Below are 18,484 nucleotides of genomic sequence, written 5' to 3'. Positions count from 1 at the left end.
AATTCCTCATCTGTGAGAATAAATTTATTCTTGTTGGGTTTGGTGGCATGGACCATATGCTTAAAAGGTAAATCAAATGCAGTGAATGGTCATTATCTGCTAAGGGTGATGTGTCCAAAGTGACAGGAGGAACAGTGGCTTAGGTAGGACAGAATAATAAATTAGTGATTTTCGGACTCTATCAGCTTGGAAGCAGAAGAATGCTGTGAATGTGCTGTCATACAAAGTTCAATACAGGTATCCTGAATGAGGACCATCTGCCATTTCTGTGAGCTGTTGCTCTGAGAAATTGTGAAAGGAATTGAGTTTTCTTACAACTTCAGAGAGAGCTAAGTTATGCACAGTGAAATCTTTCTAGCCCTGAAATATCCTTGTAAATACTAGGTATCAGAAATGAACATGTGAAAACTCAGTATTTGTTGTGTGCAGCAGCCAGTAATTCTGTGTTGACTTTCAACCCAACAGATAAAGGAGTATGTCACAATTTGAAGTGAGGGCTTTTTTAGCTAGATGTATTCTGAACTAAATGATAGTAAATGTGTGTAAACACAGTCTAGTCCACACCACTAAAGCACATGAATGCTTTTTGTATTTGTATGTATACATGTGCTTAAAAGATCTTGTTCTACAAGCTGAAGGCAATTCTGAGCTGAATCAGACAGGATGAAGAATTTAGAAAGTCTCACAATCTGGCTTTTTATTTTTGAAAATGCAGGAACATTAAGGTGGTATGTTTCTGCGTTGGAAGAGAGCCAACTGATGTAATTAATTCAAGAGATGGTTATGAAATGAGAGAAAAGAACATGACCTAGGCATGTATGGGTTAGTCACCTCTGGGTGAACCTTAAGTTAATCACTTGAAAGCTTCATGCAAAACTTGATAGCAAGTATTACAGTTAGTAATGCCAATTAATACATATTTATGGATCCTGTCATACTAACTTGATGTCTTTTTGTAAAACAGTTGGTTTTTAATGGAAGATACTTGTTAGAATAATACACTTGATAAGACAATTGATTTAGCACCTCACAATGATTTAGAAAATTAAAATGATACTACAATGCTTTTAAGGGCAACAGTATTTCTTGTTAAGTGTCTCTCAACTTTGCTGTTTCATGCTTTGTTAGCATTTTTGTGAGAAAATGTATACATTGTCAATAAAGGTTGACCCATAATGGCGAGGATGCCTCTGTGGCCCAAAGTGAAGTGGTCTCTTCTGCTTTATCTTGGCCTCATATCAACTTCTATAGACAGAGCACAGGTGGAAAAGCTGTGCTCTCAGTGCCAGGTTTTTCTAGATGTTTCTGTGAGTGGAATGGCTGAGGCCACACCAGGGAACAGCTGATCACTGCTAGAACCACTGAAACCTGGTCTTGAATTTCTCTTACCATTTGGGTTTCCTTACCTTTGCAGCCACTGCTCTTCAAAAGCTTGTAGAAACTCAATTATATTTGGTATCTTTGGGTCTGTGTCATGTTTGAACTTGGTCCCTGGGTCAGAAAGGTGGGTAGATGATGTGAGCACAATTTCATTTTCTCAGGAAAGCACCAATATAGTGTTCCCGAATAGCAACAGGTTATTTCATTTGCATGTTCAGAATGACAGAACTGCCATCTCTTGAATTATTTCTCTGATGAAGTCATTGGTACTTCAGAGGAGGTTCACAGAAAAATTGCTATGTGACTAAAGAGAGGAAAAACCCTCAAGCTACTTCACCTAAATGACAGACAGCTACGGGTGAATGGATCAACTGGAGAGGATATTTAAAGGACTTTAATTATCAAAATATATTTAAAGGACTTTAATTATCAAAGGTTCTTCAATCTAGCTGTCTCCTTAAGAAGTGAGCTGTGACTGCAAAGCCACCGGATGGATTTATAGGTCTTTGGTATGTGTTGTATGCTCTGAGTGGAAATTCAAGGCATACAAGTTGAGCTTTAATTATTTACAGCTTACATGCTATTTAGATAGATCCTTCAAATTGAGTAGTACTTTAGGTGCTGAACCATACAGAGATCTCAGCCCCAGCAGAGCACTAGTAAGTAGACAGGTTGCTATCTGGTAGCCCTGGGAAAGAAGTGTTTGGAGAGAGATGTAGTTTATGGTAAGCGATGTGGACGGTTTGTTCTTTTTGCTGGCCTGAGTGCTTACCTCTATCTGGAACTGTGCTGCCCATCATCCCTTGTGCAGAGAGATCAGGGTGGAACTGGACAGAGTAAGCAGTCCTGAGATCTTCTGTCCCCTCCTTCCGATTCTTCAGCAGTTACATCACTAATGCTGTCACTTAAGTGACCCTGAAATAGCAATAGGGAAATATTTAATGCAGATGCCTTATACAAGGATTAAAGAGCTGTAATGTATGATTGAATAAATCCTAAGGTAGTGGATAGGCTTTCTGTGGTGCACCAGAGCATGCAGTCTGAACCATCCTGTACTGGAGCTGCATCTCTTGCACACAGTTCAATTCTGGGTACTGGGTCCTTCCTTCTTCCTGTACATTCATTGCTGGATGATATCTACTTCTGTGTAAGACTGCTGTAGTGCTCTCAAGGCTGATTTTAATATTTTTGGGGAGGAAAACTCTGGGTAGCATCTTGCTTGCCAGAGCAAGTGTGATTGGGATGCAGGGTACAACCTGTACTCCAGGTTAACTGAAGTACTTACATTGGTAGTCAGTGTAAAAATTGGAAATCCATACAAGTCCTGTCCACAGTGTCTCCTACGCATGCAATGCCTGATTATTGGAGTTGCTTAACTTCTACTGATCTAAGGGAAATGACAACTCTGCAAAACCACTATATGGCATAAATGACAACTGCTGGTGCTTTGTGTAATTCTTCCCTGGAGTTTGCTGAGGAATTAAATATTGAAGTGTCATGTGGTGTAGCTAAACATGATCTTATGGGTTCAGATAGAAGTTGTCTAGAGTGCTCTTCACTTGTTAACCTCTGGGGCTGCTAAAAGCAGTAGAGATTGTACCTTTCATGTCAGTGAACTGGTCACTGGCTGAGCTGTCACTGGCAGCTTCCAGATCTCTCTAACAAGGGGCAAAACCTTTGTTGTTCTGTTTTGTTTTGTTTTTTTTTTTTCAGTTGACTTTCTGTGTAGATACGGTATAAGGAATAAGCAGATGATTTTTCTATCCTAAATGGGAACAATTGGTGTGTTTTCACAGATTTCTCTTCATTCTACTGGGACCTAAGGGCAAAGCAAAGTCATATCATGAGATTGGCCGAGCCATTGCTACCCTCATGTCTGATGAGGTAGGTGCCTTTATGTCTAGATTTTTGAAGGTCCCTTCCAACAGAATGCCTATTCTATTGTATTCTATTAATATTCTCCATGAAATAGGTTCTCCTGGGTTTCACTTCACTAGTAATCATTTTCTCAAGTAGATTTGGAGTTAACCCACGAATTCATGCAGTGATGTGCATCTTGTGTCTCATTCCACAATCACAGTAACCCACAGATGCACTCCAGGTAAAATTACTGCAGAAGTCTGATTGGATGTGCCACCTACCCTCCAAGGAGTCCAAAGTACTTATGCAATATATATTCCACATCAGTGTTGGTTTTTTCTCTCTTCTCTCATCTCACTCCTAATATTAACACAAGGCCTTCCAGTAAAAATGGCTTGTACTTCTTGTTACTACTAAGTAATTATTATCCTCATTTCTATTTCACAGAATTAAAAAACAACCCCTTTTTAAAAGAGTTAAATTGATGAGAAGATATGGTTTTTTTGTTGCTTTGTTAAAGTATCTTTTCAAAGTATAATTGAACTCTTGGATTTTTTTTTTTTTTAACGAAAGAAATGGACAATTGTCTTGGTAGTATTTTTGAAAAATAAAAACGCAGTTTGCAAAAAATGAGAAATGCCTGCAAGAAAGTATCTTTGTAATTAAATAACCAAAGAAAAGGGCTTTCTCTTTCTTTCAGGTATACAAAATACAAAGTTTTGCTGTATGGAGTCTCTCCTTTCCTTGCAGGTGTTCCACGACATTGCCTATAAAGCCAAGGACAGGCAGGACCTGATCGCTGGCATTGATGAGTTTCTGGATGAAGTCATTGTGCTCCCCCCTGGGGAATGGGATCCAGCTATTAGGATAGAGCCCCCCAAGTCTCTTCCATCTTCAGATAAAAGGTAAGAGCAGGTCACAGGGCAGGGTTGCCTCTGTGTGTCAGTTCTGAAAAAGTGAGAGGAATTGCTGCTGCTTGGGTGCTCCAAGTTTATAAAGTAACTCCAGGGGGATCTGTGTCTGCATCTCCTTCTCTAGAAAGCACTGGAGTTATTTTCACGTCTATCTTAATAGACTGTGGAAGTGGATGTTTTTGCAATTCTGTACCCTCTAGGGCAGTGGTACAGGGATATGGTGATAAATAGTGGGTATCCAGACACTTCTGGTATTCTGCTTGCACTTTCTAACTCACTGTGTTTCACAGTGGCTCCAGTAGGTCAGCTTTCTAGCCTCCTTTATATAGCATGGCTTCAGGAAAGGCTAATACCTCTGTAGTGGAACATTATGTGGATTCTATTTTGTGGAGCCATTAGGTAATGCAGTGAGCCTCAGTTTGGCTTGTGTTCTTGCCTAGGAAAAACATGTACTCTGGTGGAGAAAATCTGCAGATGAATGGAGACACGCCTCATGATGGAGGACATGGAGGCGGGGGACACGGGGACTGTGAAGAGCTGCAGCGAACTGGCAGGTCAGTAATGCACTGCTTAGTGTGTTGTTGCTTGTGTGATCCATCCAGCATGACAGTGTTTTCCTTTCAGAAAATTCTCATCCTTTCAACTTTCCACCTTAGAATACTGTTTCAATCTATGCAGGTTGAGCTGTAACCCCAAATCATACGCTGTGGTTTTGAGCACCCATCTTGGGACTACCTGAAAGGCTCTGAATATCTAGTCTTGACAAATTATGAAGTGTCTTAAACAAGGCTTGCTGGCACACTGCATGCTTGTGAACTTAGACAAATTGTAAAGAGTGTAAACATGCCAGGTACATCTCCATTTTCCATTCAGATTGCTGGAAGCGCTTTAGCCATAAGCAGAAAAGCCCTGTTTTCAAGACATTCCTGTTACAGTGCAGTTGAACAGATGAAGGCTTTTATAGGATACAAATATGGAAGGTAACAGAGCCTCAGGGCTCTGTCTCTTTTTTATTACTTTGTATGCTACATAAAAGTCTGCTAGAGTGAGGATGCAGTTCAGGAGGCTGTCAAACAACGTGCTCAGTACTGTGGGATCAATATATAGGGTTTTGTGTTGCTTTTGTGTTTGTGTTGTAACCTCCATCTATTTTCTAGCTTTTAGAAGAATATTTAAATTGTGAGGGAAAAATCTGAAAGTCTGAATTTACGTGTTGGTGTGTACAGGGCAGTTAATAAATCGTTGTTCTGCATCCAAATGTAATGTGTGCCTACCTGCCCCATAGCTCTGCGTATAGTGTCTGAACAGTCTTGCAGAGATACCGTAGAGAGGCCTTCCAGTTGCTATTTAGCTCAGGTGGCAGCTGAATTGTTATGCATAAATAGATGTAAGTTGCTGCTGGTGGAAAACAGCATGCAAGAGAACAAGAGGCAAAACAAAAATTTTTTCATGTTGATAGAATCAGAGCTGTGTGGAGTTTCTGTGAGTTAAACATTGTTTTGTTTGGACTGTGCAAAAAGAATATGTCTGCAGGTGGAGCTCTCCAAGATGATTTCACTTGCTTCCATTTTTGTTTTCAGTTCTTCTTGTGGTTAATAGTTTGAAACATTTTTTCCGTTTAGTAGATTGTTGGCTCAACCAACCATTGTGTCTGCCACGTGAAGAAATTTAGGCAAGGATTTAGACTGGAATTAATAGATTTTATTAGCTCAACCAATACAACTGCGGGGAAAAAAAAAAGCCAGACGAGCTTCCTGAACTGCAAGCTTTTGTGGTCTGTTTCAGCAGAAGTAGGACTTGTGTTTCCGAAATCGATCTCTTTCCAGCAGCATCTCATCATGAAAGATATTATCTTTCTTACAACACTGTCAGTGATATCCCTGGACCACTGCAGCTGTGATAAGACTATTAAGTAATGTGATGACCTCATTACTTTCAGATCATCCTTCATTTCTGGCGGTGTTTCCAATTACTTATCTTAGTGACTCTCACTGTAAAACATTTTATGCAAGTCTCCTCTTGCTTGTCTTTTCAGATTCTGTGGTGGCTTAATCAAAGACATAAAGAGGAAAGCACCGTTCTTCGCCAGTGACTTCTATGATGCTTTAAATATTCAAGCCCTTTCAGCCATTCTTTTCATCTACCTGGCCACAGTGACCAATGCTATCACTTTTGGAGGACTGCTTGGTGATGCTACAGAAAACATGCAGGTTAGCAATAGCTTTCAGATGAAATGAATAAATCAGAGCTGATTTGCCTTTTGCTGTCTACAGTCAGAACTGAATTCTGAATACATTAATAGAGGTATGGTGTTGCTTCCACTGAAAACTGGCTTTCTTTCTCTGCTGTTGGACGGCTGTCCATTGAAAAATTGTACCATTACCTTAAATGGAGTTTGAAAGATGGCCAGGCAACAGAGAAAAACTTAGGAAGAATCCTTGCTCCTATATAGAGAAGTTCCTCGGATTACTCTCTGTGTTTTGTCTCGGTTGCACTGTTTCAGTCAAATTAAGTTTATGAAGTCTGATTCAAACTTTCCATGTCATCAGAGCATAGCGCTGTATTCTCTGCATGATTCGTACAACTCTTAGCAACCTCTGGACTTCTGCCTCTCTGCTAAAAAGAAAACACTAAGATTGATAGGAAAGCAGTGAAACAGGTGGTGTGGTAGAGGAGAAAAGTGAAAATTCTTTAGAAATGATAATGGAAGATTAGATTCTGGGAAGCGTATTTTATTTCCAGAGACTGACTGGATCAGTAGTAGACAAAAGTAGGGGCTTCAAGGCATGGCATAACTGTATACGAAGCATAAAAGAAAGGGATTCTGTTAGAGCACTGTTCTAGATTGTGTTTGATTGGGGCAGAATTATGCGTCTTAGGATTTCTTTTGTACTTTTAACGAGGAAGTAAATATAAGAACTTTTATTTAAATAGATTCAGTGCAGTCAAGTTGAATGTCCTAATAATAGTTAAGCTCATATTGACAGTGACTGAATTATTCAACTATGTAAATTTAATTTAAACAAACATAGAAAAGGGGGACGCCTTTCCAGAGCTACTGACTTCCCCATCATAAATTACAAGCTAGAGTAAGATTCAAAGATTCTAGCACTGATGGAGTGCTAGACATTCCTCGCCTTGGTTAAATATGGTTTTCCACTTCCAAAACTGAAATCTACAGCAGTTGTGCAAACAGATGCACAATGCCCAACCTTAAAAAGTAATAACAGCAAATGGAAGCAGAGAATGAAAAAGCCTCCAGGATCCACCAGGGATTATCACTCTTCTATCACTGAGCAGCAGCGAAAAGCCTGCCTGCTCTGAACCTGCACAAGGAACAATATTTAAAGTAGGGGGAGGAAGGGAAAATGTTACCGAATTCCAAATTTAGTGCAATAATTATGTCACCTGTGTGAAAAATCCTTCTTGATACCTTTGTATTCACTAAACATATTTATCAAGTTGGCAAAAATTGTTTTTGCACTGAAACATACAGTATAGTTTCTTAATGCTCACAAAGAAAAACCTCAAGCAATTTAATTATTAACAAAACAAACAAAACAAAAACACCTTGTATTTCAAGAACCTGGAGATGTCATTCATCTGAAAAATGGTAAAATGACTGCTGATTTAAGCAGAGACAATCCTGTTGCTTGCACTTGGTCATATTGCTCAGAAGGACACACGTATTTTGCTGTCCTTTGTTTTGGCTGCTAGATCAATGGAAAAGAGAAATGTACTCCTTTTTGTTCTGCAGCAGTAGAAAAATACTACCTTTGGCACCTGTTTTTCCAGCAGCAAAGTAAAAAGCAAAGATGTCCTCCATGGGGGTCTTAGAATCGTAGAGTGCCCTGGGTTGAAAGAAACTACAATGATCATCTGGTTTCAGCCCCGCTAATATGCAGGGTCGCCAACCACTGGACCAATCTGCCCAGAGCCACATCCAGCCTGGCCTTGAATGTCTCCTTGGACAGCCAGTTCCAGAGCATCACCACTCTCTGCGTGAAAAAATTCCTCCTAACAAGAGGGTCCTCTTGGTGGTGCTGCCAGATTTGCTTGATAGTGCAACTGCCTTACTTTCCTTGGGAGAATTTCTGCTGCTAGGCCCATAGCTTGCTTTGAAGTTGATAGAACCCAGTGTACATTTTCCCACTCTTCAGAAAAAGACAAAAGCTGCAGGAACAGCCTGTTTTGAGCCCACTGTTTTATTCTCCATGTTGAGGAGGGAAATCATTGATACTCTGTAGTTAAAAATACCACTTTAGTAGCAGGGAAGTTCTGGAGCAAATATTAATGCAGTGCAGCCTTTTAATGACAAAAATACAAAGAGAAGCAGAAAGCAAGCACTCAAGTCCTGCTGAATGCTTCACCCATTGATTCTCAGGTGTTTTGTCCTCAGGAGAGAAACAGCCTCTCAGATATTTCTCTCCAGACACAGCAATTTGCAGAGCTAAAATTGGCCTGTTCATATGTTTCTGGGGCCCAGTTTTAGTTCAGTCTTTTTAAAATTTCTCTCCTGAACCCAGTCCTCATAGGTGCAGAAATGTTGAGAACTCTCAGATTCACAGCAATCTTGAGAATCATTGTTCCTCTTGGGGTGCAGTGTCTGTATGAACAGCAAGGAGATTCACCAGAGAAAGAAAATATCTACTGAGGTTGCTGCTGTCTTTGGGCAAGTAAAAGCAGGTGGAGGTGGTACAGCTTACAAGTGCCTGTAACAACCAATTGAATTCACTGTTTTTTATTTATTTAATAATTCAAAATGGAAGCACTCTTAGTTCCTCTAAACAGTTCAGGTGGATCACAGGCTCAGCAAGCATGGGCACAAACTAGCTTTTCTTCATCATCTCCATTCAACAAACCTTCATTCACTGTCATTCTTTGAAAAGGCATTAGGTATAAAAGACTGCAGTGGGAGCCTGGAAGAGGTTTTGATTGCTGCTTTTCAACAGAAGAGAAAATGGTGTGATCCTTGTGCTCAAGTGCTCCTGTCCCATCAATCTGAGTGAAGCTTTCCAAGACAAGCAGTTCAAGTTATTCCTGTAGGGAACTGCTCAGAGGGATGAGAATCCAGGTTCAGTTCAAGTGTTGTCCAAACCACTCTGTATTTCTGTAGTGGAAAAGAGTTCAGAAGTGTGGTTTTCTGCAAGACATCTAACAGTGTGAGCTGCATGGGATCTTCATTCTCGAAAACACAGAGGAGGGAAATTAAGACCCGATCCTCACCACAGGCTCCAGTGTTGTGAAGAGAGAGTGAGAAGGCTCTTTGTCACAGGTCATCTTCCCAGGATGTTTTTGTATTGGCAGAGCCTCATTAACTTCTAGTTTACATCAGCTCTGAGGAGCAGCCTCCAAAGGTTTACCTCCCAGATGTATTATCCTCATATAAAGCAATGTTCTAGGGACTACAGTGTTTGTGCTTCTTGCTTTTTGTAAACAGCTATGTAACTAGCTCTGGATAAAACACTTCAATTGCCCAGGGCCAGCGTTTCTCTAAAAGCTCACTCCATAGTTCTCTGTTTCTGAGAAAAGACACTATTCTTAGCTGCAGACACATGGAAGAATGCAGGGGAAAAGAAATTCCAGATGCTCTGCAACCCGCACACCAGCCACGCGGGCCTTCTCTGTGAGTAGTGCAGGAGGAGCGAAGAGGGATCAGCTGTGCAGATGCCTTTCCTTTTGCTGAGAGTAATTGTTTCATCCTCACAAGCCCCCCAAAAGCAGTGAGCGAAGGCTTATAGGTTCCTGTCTGCATCGCCTGTAAGACAAACTGTAATTTTTATATCAAGACTGAAGGCTTCACATTGAGTAGGGCTTTTCAGTGAGTTTTCCCTTGCATGGATCAATTAGTGACTGTAGTGATGGGCATTCACAATAGCATTTAAAAATGGAAAACACAAAGGATGGCATCTTATGCAGCGGCAAGGTTGGCTGTTTCCAATCCTTTCACATCAGTAGTTTTCCTACATTGACACGTGACTAAAGTGTGGCAGGAACTAGACAACTTTCAAATCTTCCTTGCCTTTTGCTTCTCTGCACAGCTATTCTGCTGTTGGTTTAGTTCACCAGCTTGACACTGGTATTTTGAGATCATGTTTGTGTCTAGAAAAAAAGTTCCTCATTGCTCCTTTGAAGGTTTGTGAGTAATTCAGTAGATAATATTTTTTCTGCTTGTACTTGGTGACATACTGGTTTGACTTGTGAGAGCATAATACAGTGTCAACAGAAACTTGGGTCCTTCCAAGAAATGGAGGCACAAAACTTAAATTCTTTGTTACCACGGATAAGTCAGAAAAATGGCAGCGCTACCCTGAAGCTTGTCATGGGTGGAAGAAGGATCTGTGCGTGCCTTTGTGACTGCTCAGCACGTGCAGTGCTCAGGCTGCTGATTCAGAAACAGCCACAACAAGGCACATAAGTTTGCGCTTAAATCTTTACCTCATCATTGAGCAAGGGTTGTCAATTCAGGTGACAAACACAGCTTAAATAGAGAGTCCAGGTCCATGTAAAAACAGATTAGTCTGGATAAGAGCAAATGAGGTAAGGTCCACCTATTTCTGCCATTTTTATCTAATGACGGATGCACTGTCAATAATCATATTACTGGCAAGAAAAAAATGCTATTTATATTGCATCAACAGCTTGCCTTTTAAAAATAGGCATTGTCCAGCTATAATTTTGATGAAAATCCAAGAACACATCAAGCACACTCATTTATCATTCCCCAGTGAAGATATTTTGCCACACATGCCAAAGGTAATTGTAGAGTCTATTACATATGGAATTTACGACTTGCTGGTTACATCTGATGAACTCGGGTTTCAATAAAGGACTGCTGGATGAAGTAGCCTTGTTTGGTTCGTATCTCATTTACTAGGAGTTATGTAAAAGACTGGCATCTTGTTTATCTAGGAAAATCTGCTCTGTTGGAGGAAGGAGCAAAAAGAAAAAAAACAACAAAACTGTGATGTTCTAGAGGATGGCAGGACTATTGTGTAGCCATGCTCTGCCCTGTCAGTTTGGGGAGCTCTGCAGATGTGTGATGCAGATGATCTAGAAGATCATATCCCTCACGTGGTCTTTGAAAGCACTTTCCTCACTTTTTCGATGATAAAATATAATGTAGTGTTAGTAAACTCTGCCTCAGAAATAACTATAGGACTTGCTGGTTATCCCAAATAACTCTAAACTGTGCAAGGTGAATAAATCTTTCTTCGTGGCTGCAGGAGAGGGCAGAGGATATTCTTCCCTTCACCTTGGATGTGTCAACATACAGCACCCTGCTAGTCACCACTGTAGTGACTGATTTCCCTGTAATAGTGCTACCAGAAAGGGTTATTAACAGAACTAACATCTCTTCTGTCTCTACTGCAGGGGGTGTTGGAGAGTTTTCTGGGCACAGCAGTCACCGGAGCGATATTTTGCCTTTTTGCTGGCCAGCCACTCACTATTTTAAGCAGCACGGGACCTGTCCTTGTCTTTGAACGACTTCTCTTTAATTTCAGCAAGTAAGCGAAAGGGTGAAGAGAGGGAGGAAGGGAGGAATGTCTTGCATGAGTAAAATGCTAGCTAGGGAATGAGATGGCTTGTGGGGGGGAAGGAGGGGATTTAGTGTATGAAATGAAACATCCATTTGTTCCTTGTTGAGACTGCAGTGCAATCACATCAGGGATTTTCACAGGCACGTATGCCCAGAGCACTGCCTGGTGTACAAGGGTCTGTCTCCGCTGAGCCTTTTGGAAATGCTTTGCCAAGCCTGTGCTCAAGCCTGTGCCAAGCCTGCAATGCTTTCAGCATACTGTTCCCCACTGACTGCTGAGCGTGTTTTCCTTGATTGCTGTTTCCGAAAGGAGCAAAAAAAGCAACAAAATCACATAACAAAATGCAACAGGTCTCAAGATTACCAAAAATTTGTTCCTAAGTCAGTATTCATTTAAAGTATCTGTGAGGCTGGCAAAATATAATGAGTGCCCAAAGGAATCAGCATATTCACTGATAATTTTATGTGCAGGACTGTTGATATTTTGGATGACATTTAGGAAATTGATAACTTTAAGCTGTACAGAAAATTTGCCAGATTTCTTGTGGCCTTCCTTCCTTATATCAAGGAGATAAGGGGAGTTCACAGCATTGCCAAGACTTCTATGGCAGGACAAAAAATTGAGAACTTTTGGTTTTAAAGCGTTGCTGCGCTTTATTTCAAAAGCACTTGCCTGTGATATGGAACAGCTTTTCTACCATTTGCAGTTATTTTTAGAAAAGCTCTATTGAATTATTAAGGTAAACACGGCTGCAGGTTGTAATAAGGCAAGAGACATGGTATGTGTTTGTCTCTTTAACTGTATCTCCTTCATTACATTTAATCTGTGTAGGTACTTACTCAGAAATAATTGAGCAGATGAAATATGACTGTGCCTTTCCTGTGAGTACTCTAGGTGTAGGAAGAGTCTTCTGAGGCACAGGACCTCTGCTAGGCAGACAGTATATTTATATGTCACCCCACATACAGAGGACTGTTTTGGTAACATTTGCTCAGCAAATTTAATTGATAATACCTGTATCAGTGTGGTCCTTGTCTGCAAAGGTCCTGCAACACAGGATGAGATCAGGTCTGATTCTCATCCCATATAGTCCAAGTTAGCACTATTTTATAATCTATAGTAGGATTTTAAGCCAGGTTGGCATTGTACTGCTCTTCAATCCCTGTTCAGCAGAGCTTTATTCATGCCAACACAGGCAGAGACTCATCTTGGAGTTGCAGGTGCCGTGGAGAGACTTGCTGGACCTTTAAGTGGTATGCAGTCTCTTCCTGCCTTCCCTAGGGCTGCCACTCTCCATGGCACTGCTTCCATGATCCTCCCAGTCAGCTGCAGAGGAGATGGACTTTGCAGACCTTCTCTTCTCCTTGAGATGAGAAAATGGGAGGAAAATCAGACAAGCCTGGAGAGGGAAACTGGAAGCTACCCACTGGTGAGATCTGTAGCAGATCAGGAAGAGAGAGCACCTTTCTTTTCTTTCCTTGATGGCTATGAATGAATAAAATCAGGAAGAGAATGAATAAAATTAGAAGCTGTTTGAATCTAGCTTGCAGATCTAAGCCTGGATGCTGCATGTCAAAGTTAAAAAAAAACAAGATAGGAAAACATTTCCTATTATTTTGGGAAGAAGGGTGTTATTTTTAACTAGAGAAGGAGATTTTGATTATAAAAGCAATTGTCCTGACAACCTGGTTGGGCAGAAAGGCAAGATTTTTTGAGGGAGCCTTTCTCACAAGGAAATTGGAATCAAGTGCTGTGATTTTCTATAATGCATTTGTGGCTGTTCGTATTCACAGCACCCTCTTCCCTGCTGGGAGCAAAATTACAAAGCCTTGCCATCTACTGATTCATTTAAAGTGAGTGTGTCTGTGTCTGTGTAGATGCTTAAGAAAGCCTCTACTGAATGACATCTAGCACTCCTGAAAGAAATTCAAAATACATCGTGATTGGGTCTTCGTTAGCATCACAGTGCAGTTCTGTATCAGTCTCTTTTGCTGTGCTGATCCTTTTCCTTCTCATTCACCCTTTGTTTGCTGCAGCAAATCAAACATTACAACTTTGCTCTGAAGAATTTCGTTGACAGTATATAATAAAACACTTACATGTAAATTCATCCTAAATTTGCAACTAATTAAAGAATCACAAGGACTCACACACCCACAGCAATCACTGTATTGAGCTGGTGGATTGCCTGAGACTGCTGCTCCCATTTTACAGAGTGCTGAGGAGGAGAAGGCATTGCAGAGACTCGTTTTGAATGCAGATGCATGACAGTGCCTGAGCCTACAATACCCTGGCCCAGGAGACTCACAGGAATGCATGGCACTGCCCAGTAGCAAGCCTTTAACTAGGACCTTGCCAAGTCTTCAGCATTTTCTCCCACTTTACAATTGTAAGATTGTAGTTCCCTCCAGTTAGGTGTAATTCTTCCAATTCAAGATCTCTGTAGTTTTGTACTGTGCACTAAAAAACTGTCTTCAAGCCCTTGTGTCTGCCAACGTTCCCCTGGTGGCAGGTTAGGTGCTTGGGGAATCATGGAGCATGGCAATGAGCTGCTGCAGTTTGCTGCCTGTGGGGCAAATCCTGACAGGATTCTTTGTCACACCAAGTTGGAGGGAGCCCGCCTGCAGTGGAGATCTGAATACAGAGTGGGACCAACCTGCTGCCAGCTCTAAGGATGCCCTGTTTTACCACGTTACTCTGCCAGATGTTTGAACTAAAACCATCCCTCATACTAGGGCATACCAGCACTTCCCACTGCAAACAGGTTTGGGGGGATTTGTCTTCAGGACAGTTTGTTTCCCTCTCCCTCATGCCTTTGAGAGTGTCTTGTTCCTTCTGTGCTGTTAAGTTTCAGTGCTGTGGGTGGTTATCTAGTGCAGCTTGCATTCCTAAGGTGTCTTGAAGAGGACTTCTGCTCCTAAAATATTTTCTAAAGAAGATTCACAGGGAGCAGCATCATTTTTCTTAGCAGACTTAATGTAACTGGGGGAAACAAGGGATTCCTGGACTCTGCGGTTTCCTCACAGCTTTCTGATGCTGTCAGAGACCTTGCTCTGAGACTTTGCAGAGAAAATGCTCCTCCTCCTCTGTTATCACAGTCCAGCAGGGCAGGGCTGCCTGCTTCCATGGAGAAATAAATAGCTGGGGCTGGGACCCTGCTGCCCCCTACTCCCTCTCCCAGAATGGGCAGCAGTCTACCTTGGCAGAGTCTTATATTCTCTGCTTTTTGATTTTCATATTTTTTTTGGTCCTAAAAGCCTCCCTTTGAACTCAGTGCAGTTAGGGCACGGCAGCCTCCCCCAGCAAACAGACTTCCCAGGGAGGAGTGATATGATTCACCCCATCATCTCCACAACTGCCACATCCTGGCACCCGAGTTTGTCATCTTCGGCTTTGCATTTCTTTATTTGCTGCTGGTACTTTTCTGCAGATAATGCAAGTGTATGAGACATGAAAATGCAGGCTTCTGAGTAAGAAGCTTGGCAGGAAATTGCTTTTCTAAAGGAGATTTGTAAACTATAGTTAAATCTGCAGCTGGTGGAAAGCTGTCCAAGTTCATCTGCTCTTGGTCTGGGTGGCTAGATGCTTGGCCCTTTACAACTCTGAGTGTGTTTGCCAAGGCAGGATTTATACTGGGAAGCCTAGAAAGAGCTTGAATTCATTGGTAGCATTTATTAATGGAAGCAGAAGCAAGAACGATCACTTTTGCAAGCTTTTCTGCTACCTCAACTGTTGAACTGCACCATGTGCTTTTATGGAGTCGGCTGACTGAAAACAGCTTAGTATTTGGGCACAATTTTGCTTAATCCAAAATAAGCCTTGGTCCCAGAGGCTTTACATTCACCACTTCTCACTAGAAAGTGCTAATTCTGTATGGATTTCTCTAATCCCTCCTATCTTCCCTCCCTTCCACCTGTGTCTTGTTGCAGAGACAATGATTTTGACTACCTGGAGTTTCGTCTCTGGATCGGCCTCTGGTCAGCCTTCCAGTGTCTCATTCTTGTTGCTACTGATGCCAGCTTCCTGGTCAAGTACTTCACACGCTTCACCGAAGAAGGTTTCTCCTCACTTATTAGCTTCATCTTCATTTACGATGCTTTCAAGAAGATGATCAAGCTGGCAGATTATTACCCTATCAACTCCGAGTTCAAGGTGGACTATATCACACATTATTCTTGTGCCTGTGAACCACTGGGTCCAGGTAAGAGAATACTTTATTGACCCTCTGATTTGCAAACACAAGATATTGCTTGCTTTCATTTATTTATTCATTCATTTATTTATCAGTTGCACTGTGGCTCAGATAACAGAAAAGTAGATGAATCCTTCTTTATCAGTTTTCTTCCAATATTTTATCTTAGCCTTTCTATCCAACGTTTCTGACACTCCTCATGTGAGCGCTGTTATGAGCAGAGAAGCTGTCTGCGTACCTATGTCTCCTCACAAATATGTGGCCATTAATTCTGAACGGTGTTTCTCTGAGGCTAGGACACCACCAGAAGTGGTATCAAGGGCACTGCTGTGGTACTGAAGTCAGTCCTGGTATCCCCCGTGTGGTCCTGACAAAGGACAGGAGCTGGATTTATTCAGTGCGTTACCCAAACATGGGTGCTTTTGCACTTCCTGGCTGCGCGTATGAGCAGAAAAGCATGAAGAAGTTCTCATTAGAGTATAAGGGAAGAGTATCCATCAGTTCAGCCTATTACTGGAGTGTGCACTGCAAGGCAAGTGTAGCCAAAATATGTGTAGGTCTGGTAATACAACCATGAACAAAAGGTTACAAAACAGATACCAAACAGAAGTAATGCTGTTACCAGTAGGGAGGCTGTAATCTCTCCTAGGATTCTTCCAACAATGAGAACTGAGTAAGCAACTTTATCTGTACTCAAAGTAAACATCATATCATCTCAACGTACCTGTCAAACAGGAAAATAATCTAGCTGCTGCTAGGTGCCTCTTTGCAAAAGATGATGGAAAATGGACACTTACATTAGCTATTAAATGCAGGGTCACTGCAAGCACTTCAGTGTTGGTCTAATTCTGCCTCCATTTGAATGGCAGGGTGATTTCTCTCCTGGTGGTTGAGCAGTTAGTCTGATCATGTCTCTGTCTAACAATGCAATGCTGGAACAGTCTCAGCTTCCCAGATAAATGCCTAGGGCACAGACCTACTGCACAGGACAAAAGTGATGATAGAGCTGGAGGGTGTTGTTTCATTCTGTAAGAGATTTGTGCCCAGAAATACAGCGCCAATCTCTACCTTCATAAGCAAGTGGGGGAAGGATTAGCATGCATTGTTTGATAAGGTTCACAAACCATCGCTGCCATGATTCTCTAGCTAAATGGTTATTTCAGAAGGTAAAGATAATTTGAAATGAAATGATTCCTTCCTAAAGCCTTGCTTGATGTTTCCATCCCAGAGCAGAGCAGAGGAGTTTTCATACCATGGAAGTCCAACTTTGTGAGCACCTCTGCACGTGTGTACACATACCTTTACATCTTTGTGCCTAACTCACCTTAAGCAGTGCTGGGCCAATAGTTGAAGTGAGATGGAAGTGTCCTGAAATAGGAAGTAGAGAGGGATCAGTGAACCCTTTGATGGTCTTGAACCAGTAAATGGATCCTACTGGCTGCGTCGTTAGGGGTTTTATCAGGAGGGTGGAAGTTGTCATCATCTTTGTATGTTTCCTCCATAGTTTTTGAACTAACACTGAATAAGCTTTGAAAGGAGGAGTGAGCACAAAATACTGGATATACTGTCAGCAGACTGTTCAGGCAACCCTGTGGAACTTCATTTCAGACACACCAACCTCTCCTGCATAGACCTGTGTGGGTGTGTGGCACCTCAGACACAGAGACTTTGACAGTATGAGTAATGTCTGCATTTCAGAAGCTGCCATTTGAGGGTGATTGGAAACAGTAGACTACCTGGGAAGAGAACAGCAGAGTGATCCCATATTTAAACTCAGTCTGAAACATGCTGAAAAACAAGAGTCCTATGCATGTGCAAGTGTTAGGGTTAAGGTATTTTTTTAAGGTATTTATACTAGGCAGACCTTTTTGGTATTCTCATCTCATCTGTTGGTTGGTGGCAGTTTGGCACCCCTGCAAGTATGCATGTCTCTGCACAAACCCAGAGAGCATCCAGCATAGATTTGATTCTTATTTCTTTAAAAAAAACAAGTTTCCACATCAGCTGCTTGTCACAGCTGCAGAGGAATTTTTCTTCTGCCATGCAGCAAGTAGCAGCAGCAAAGTCCCCCATGCACCGATTTAGGCTTTTTACAGTTACTTTTCATATTTGTCATTGAGATTTGCCCTTAGAGTCTGCATTGGTACCCAGTCTAAGTTGCTCAGTTTCTGTTCTGTTCACCCGCACACAGAGGCCTCAGCCTAGAGAGCAGTATCTCCCCAGCCCCATCACATGCTCTGGCATGGACAGCTGTTTTACAGCCCACTCACAGAGAAGGCTCTCATAGATGTTCAACACAGATCTGTTCTGCTGACAGGATGAGAATCTGGCCAGGCTGCCAGCCTTAAGCCTCCAGTAAGTTGCAAGCAGGGATCAGGCTTGGGTAAGCACAGGATGCATCAGCACCAAAGATGCCATACCAGCAGTTCACTGCTGCTCCATCATACAGGTGGGAAGAAAACTTTCTTCATTTAGGATTGAATAGCCTTTAATTAGGGTGTGAAATCAGGCAAGACCCTACAATAATGCCTTTGAAATCACTGATGGGATTTCTGTGTAAATAATTACACAGTGTGTCATGCAGAGATTTCTCCGTG

General features: G+C 41.7%; 1 protein-coding gene across 5 annotated transcripts in view; it reads left to right on the top strand.

The window, feature by feature from the left end:
• Positions 1-18,484, top strand: part of SLC4A4 (solute carrier family 4 member 4) — a 227,988-nt gene that overhangs the window by 176,993 nt on the left and 32,511 nt on the right. For all 5 annotated transcript variants that reach the window (XM_042812002.1, XM_042812001.1, XM_042812003.1 and 2 more), the window contains 6 exons: positions 3,177-3,264; positions 3,991-4,145; positions 4,595-4,708; positions 6,190-6,364; positions 11,529-11,662; positions 15,625-15,896. In XM_042812002.1, coding sequence (XP_042667936.1) covers positions 3,177-3,264; positions 3,991-4,145; positions 4,595-4,708; positions 6,190-6,364; positions 11,529-11,662; positions 15,625-15,896 — 938 coding nt within the window. The remainder of the gene's footprint in view (positions 1-3,176; positions 3,265-3,990; positions 4,146-4,594; positions 4,709-6,189; positions 6,365-11,528; positions 11,663-15,624; positions 15,897-18,484) is intronic.

This window comes from Centrocercus urophasianus, unplaced genomic scaffold (genome assembly GCF_019232065.1).
Source record: "Centrocercus urophasianus isolate 14NV4802_14NV808 unplaced genomic scaffold, USGS_Curo_1.0 seq_13, whole genome shotgun sequence".
Taxonomy (NCBI): Eukaryota; Metazoa; Chordata; class Aves; order Galliformes; family Phasianidae; genus Centrocercus; species Centrocercus urophasianus.
Note: the sequence above shows the minus strand (reverse complement) of the source record. Positions and strands in the feature narration are given on the sequence as shown.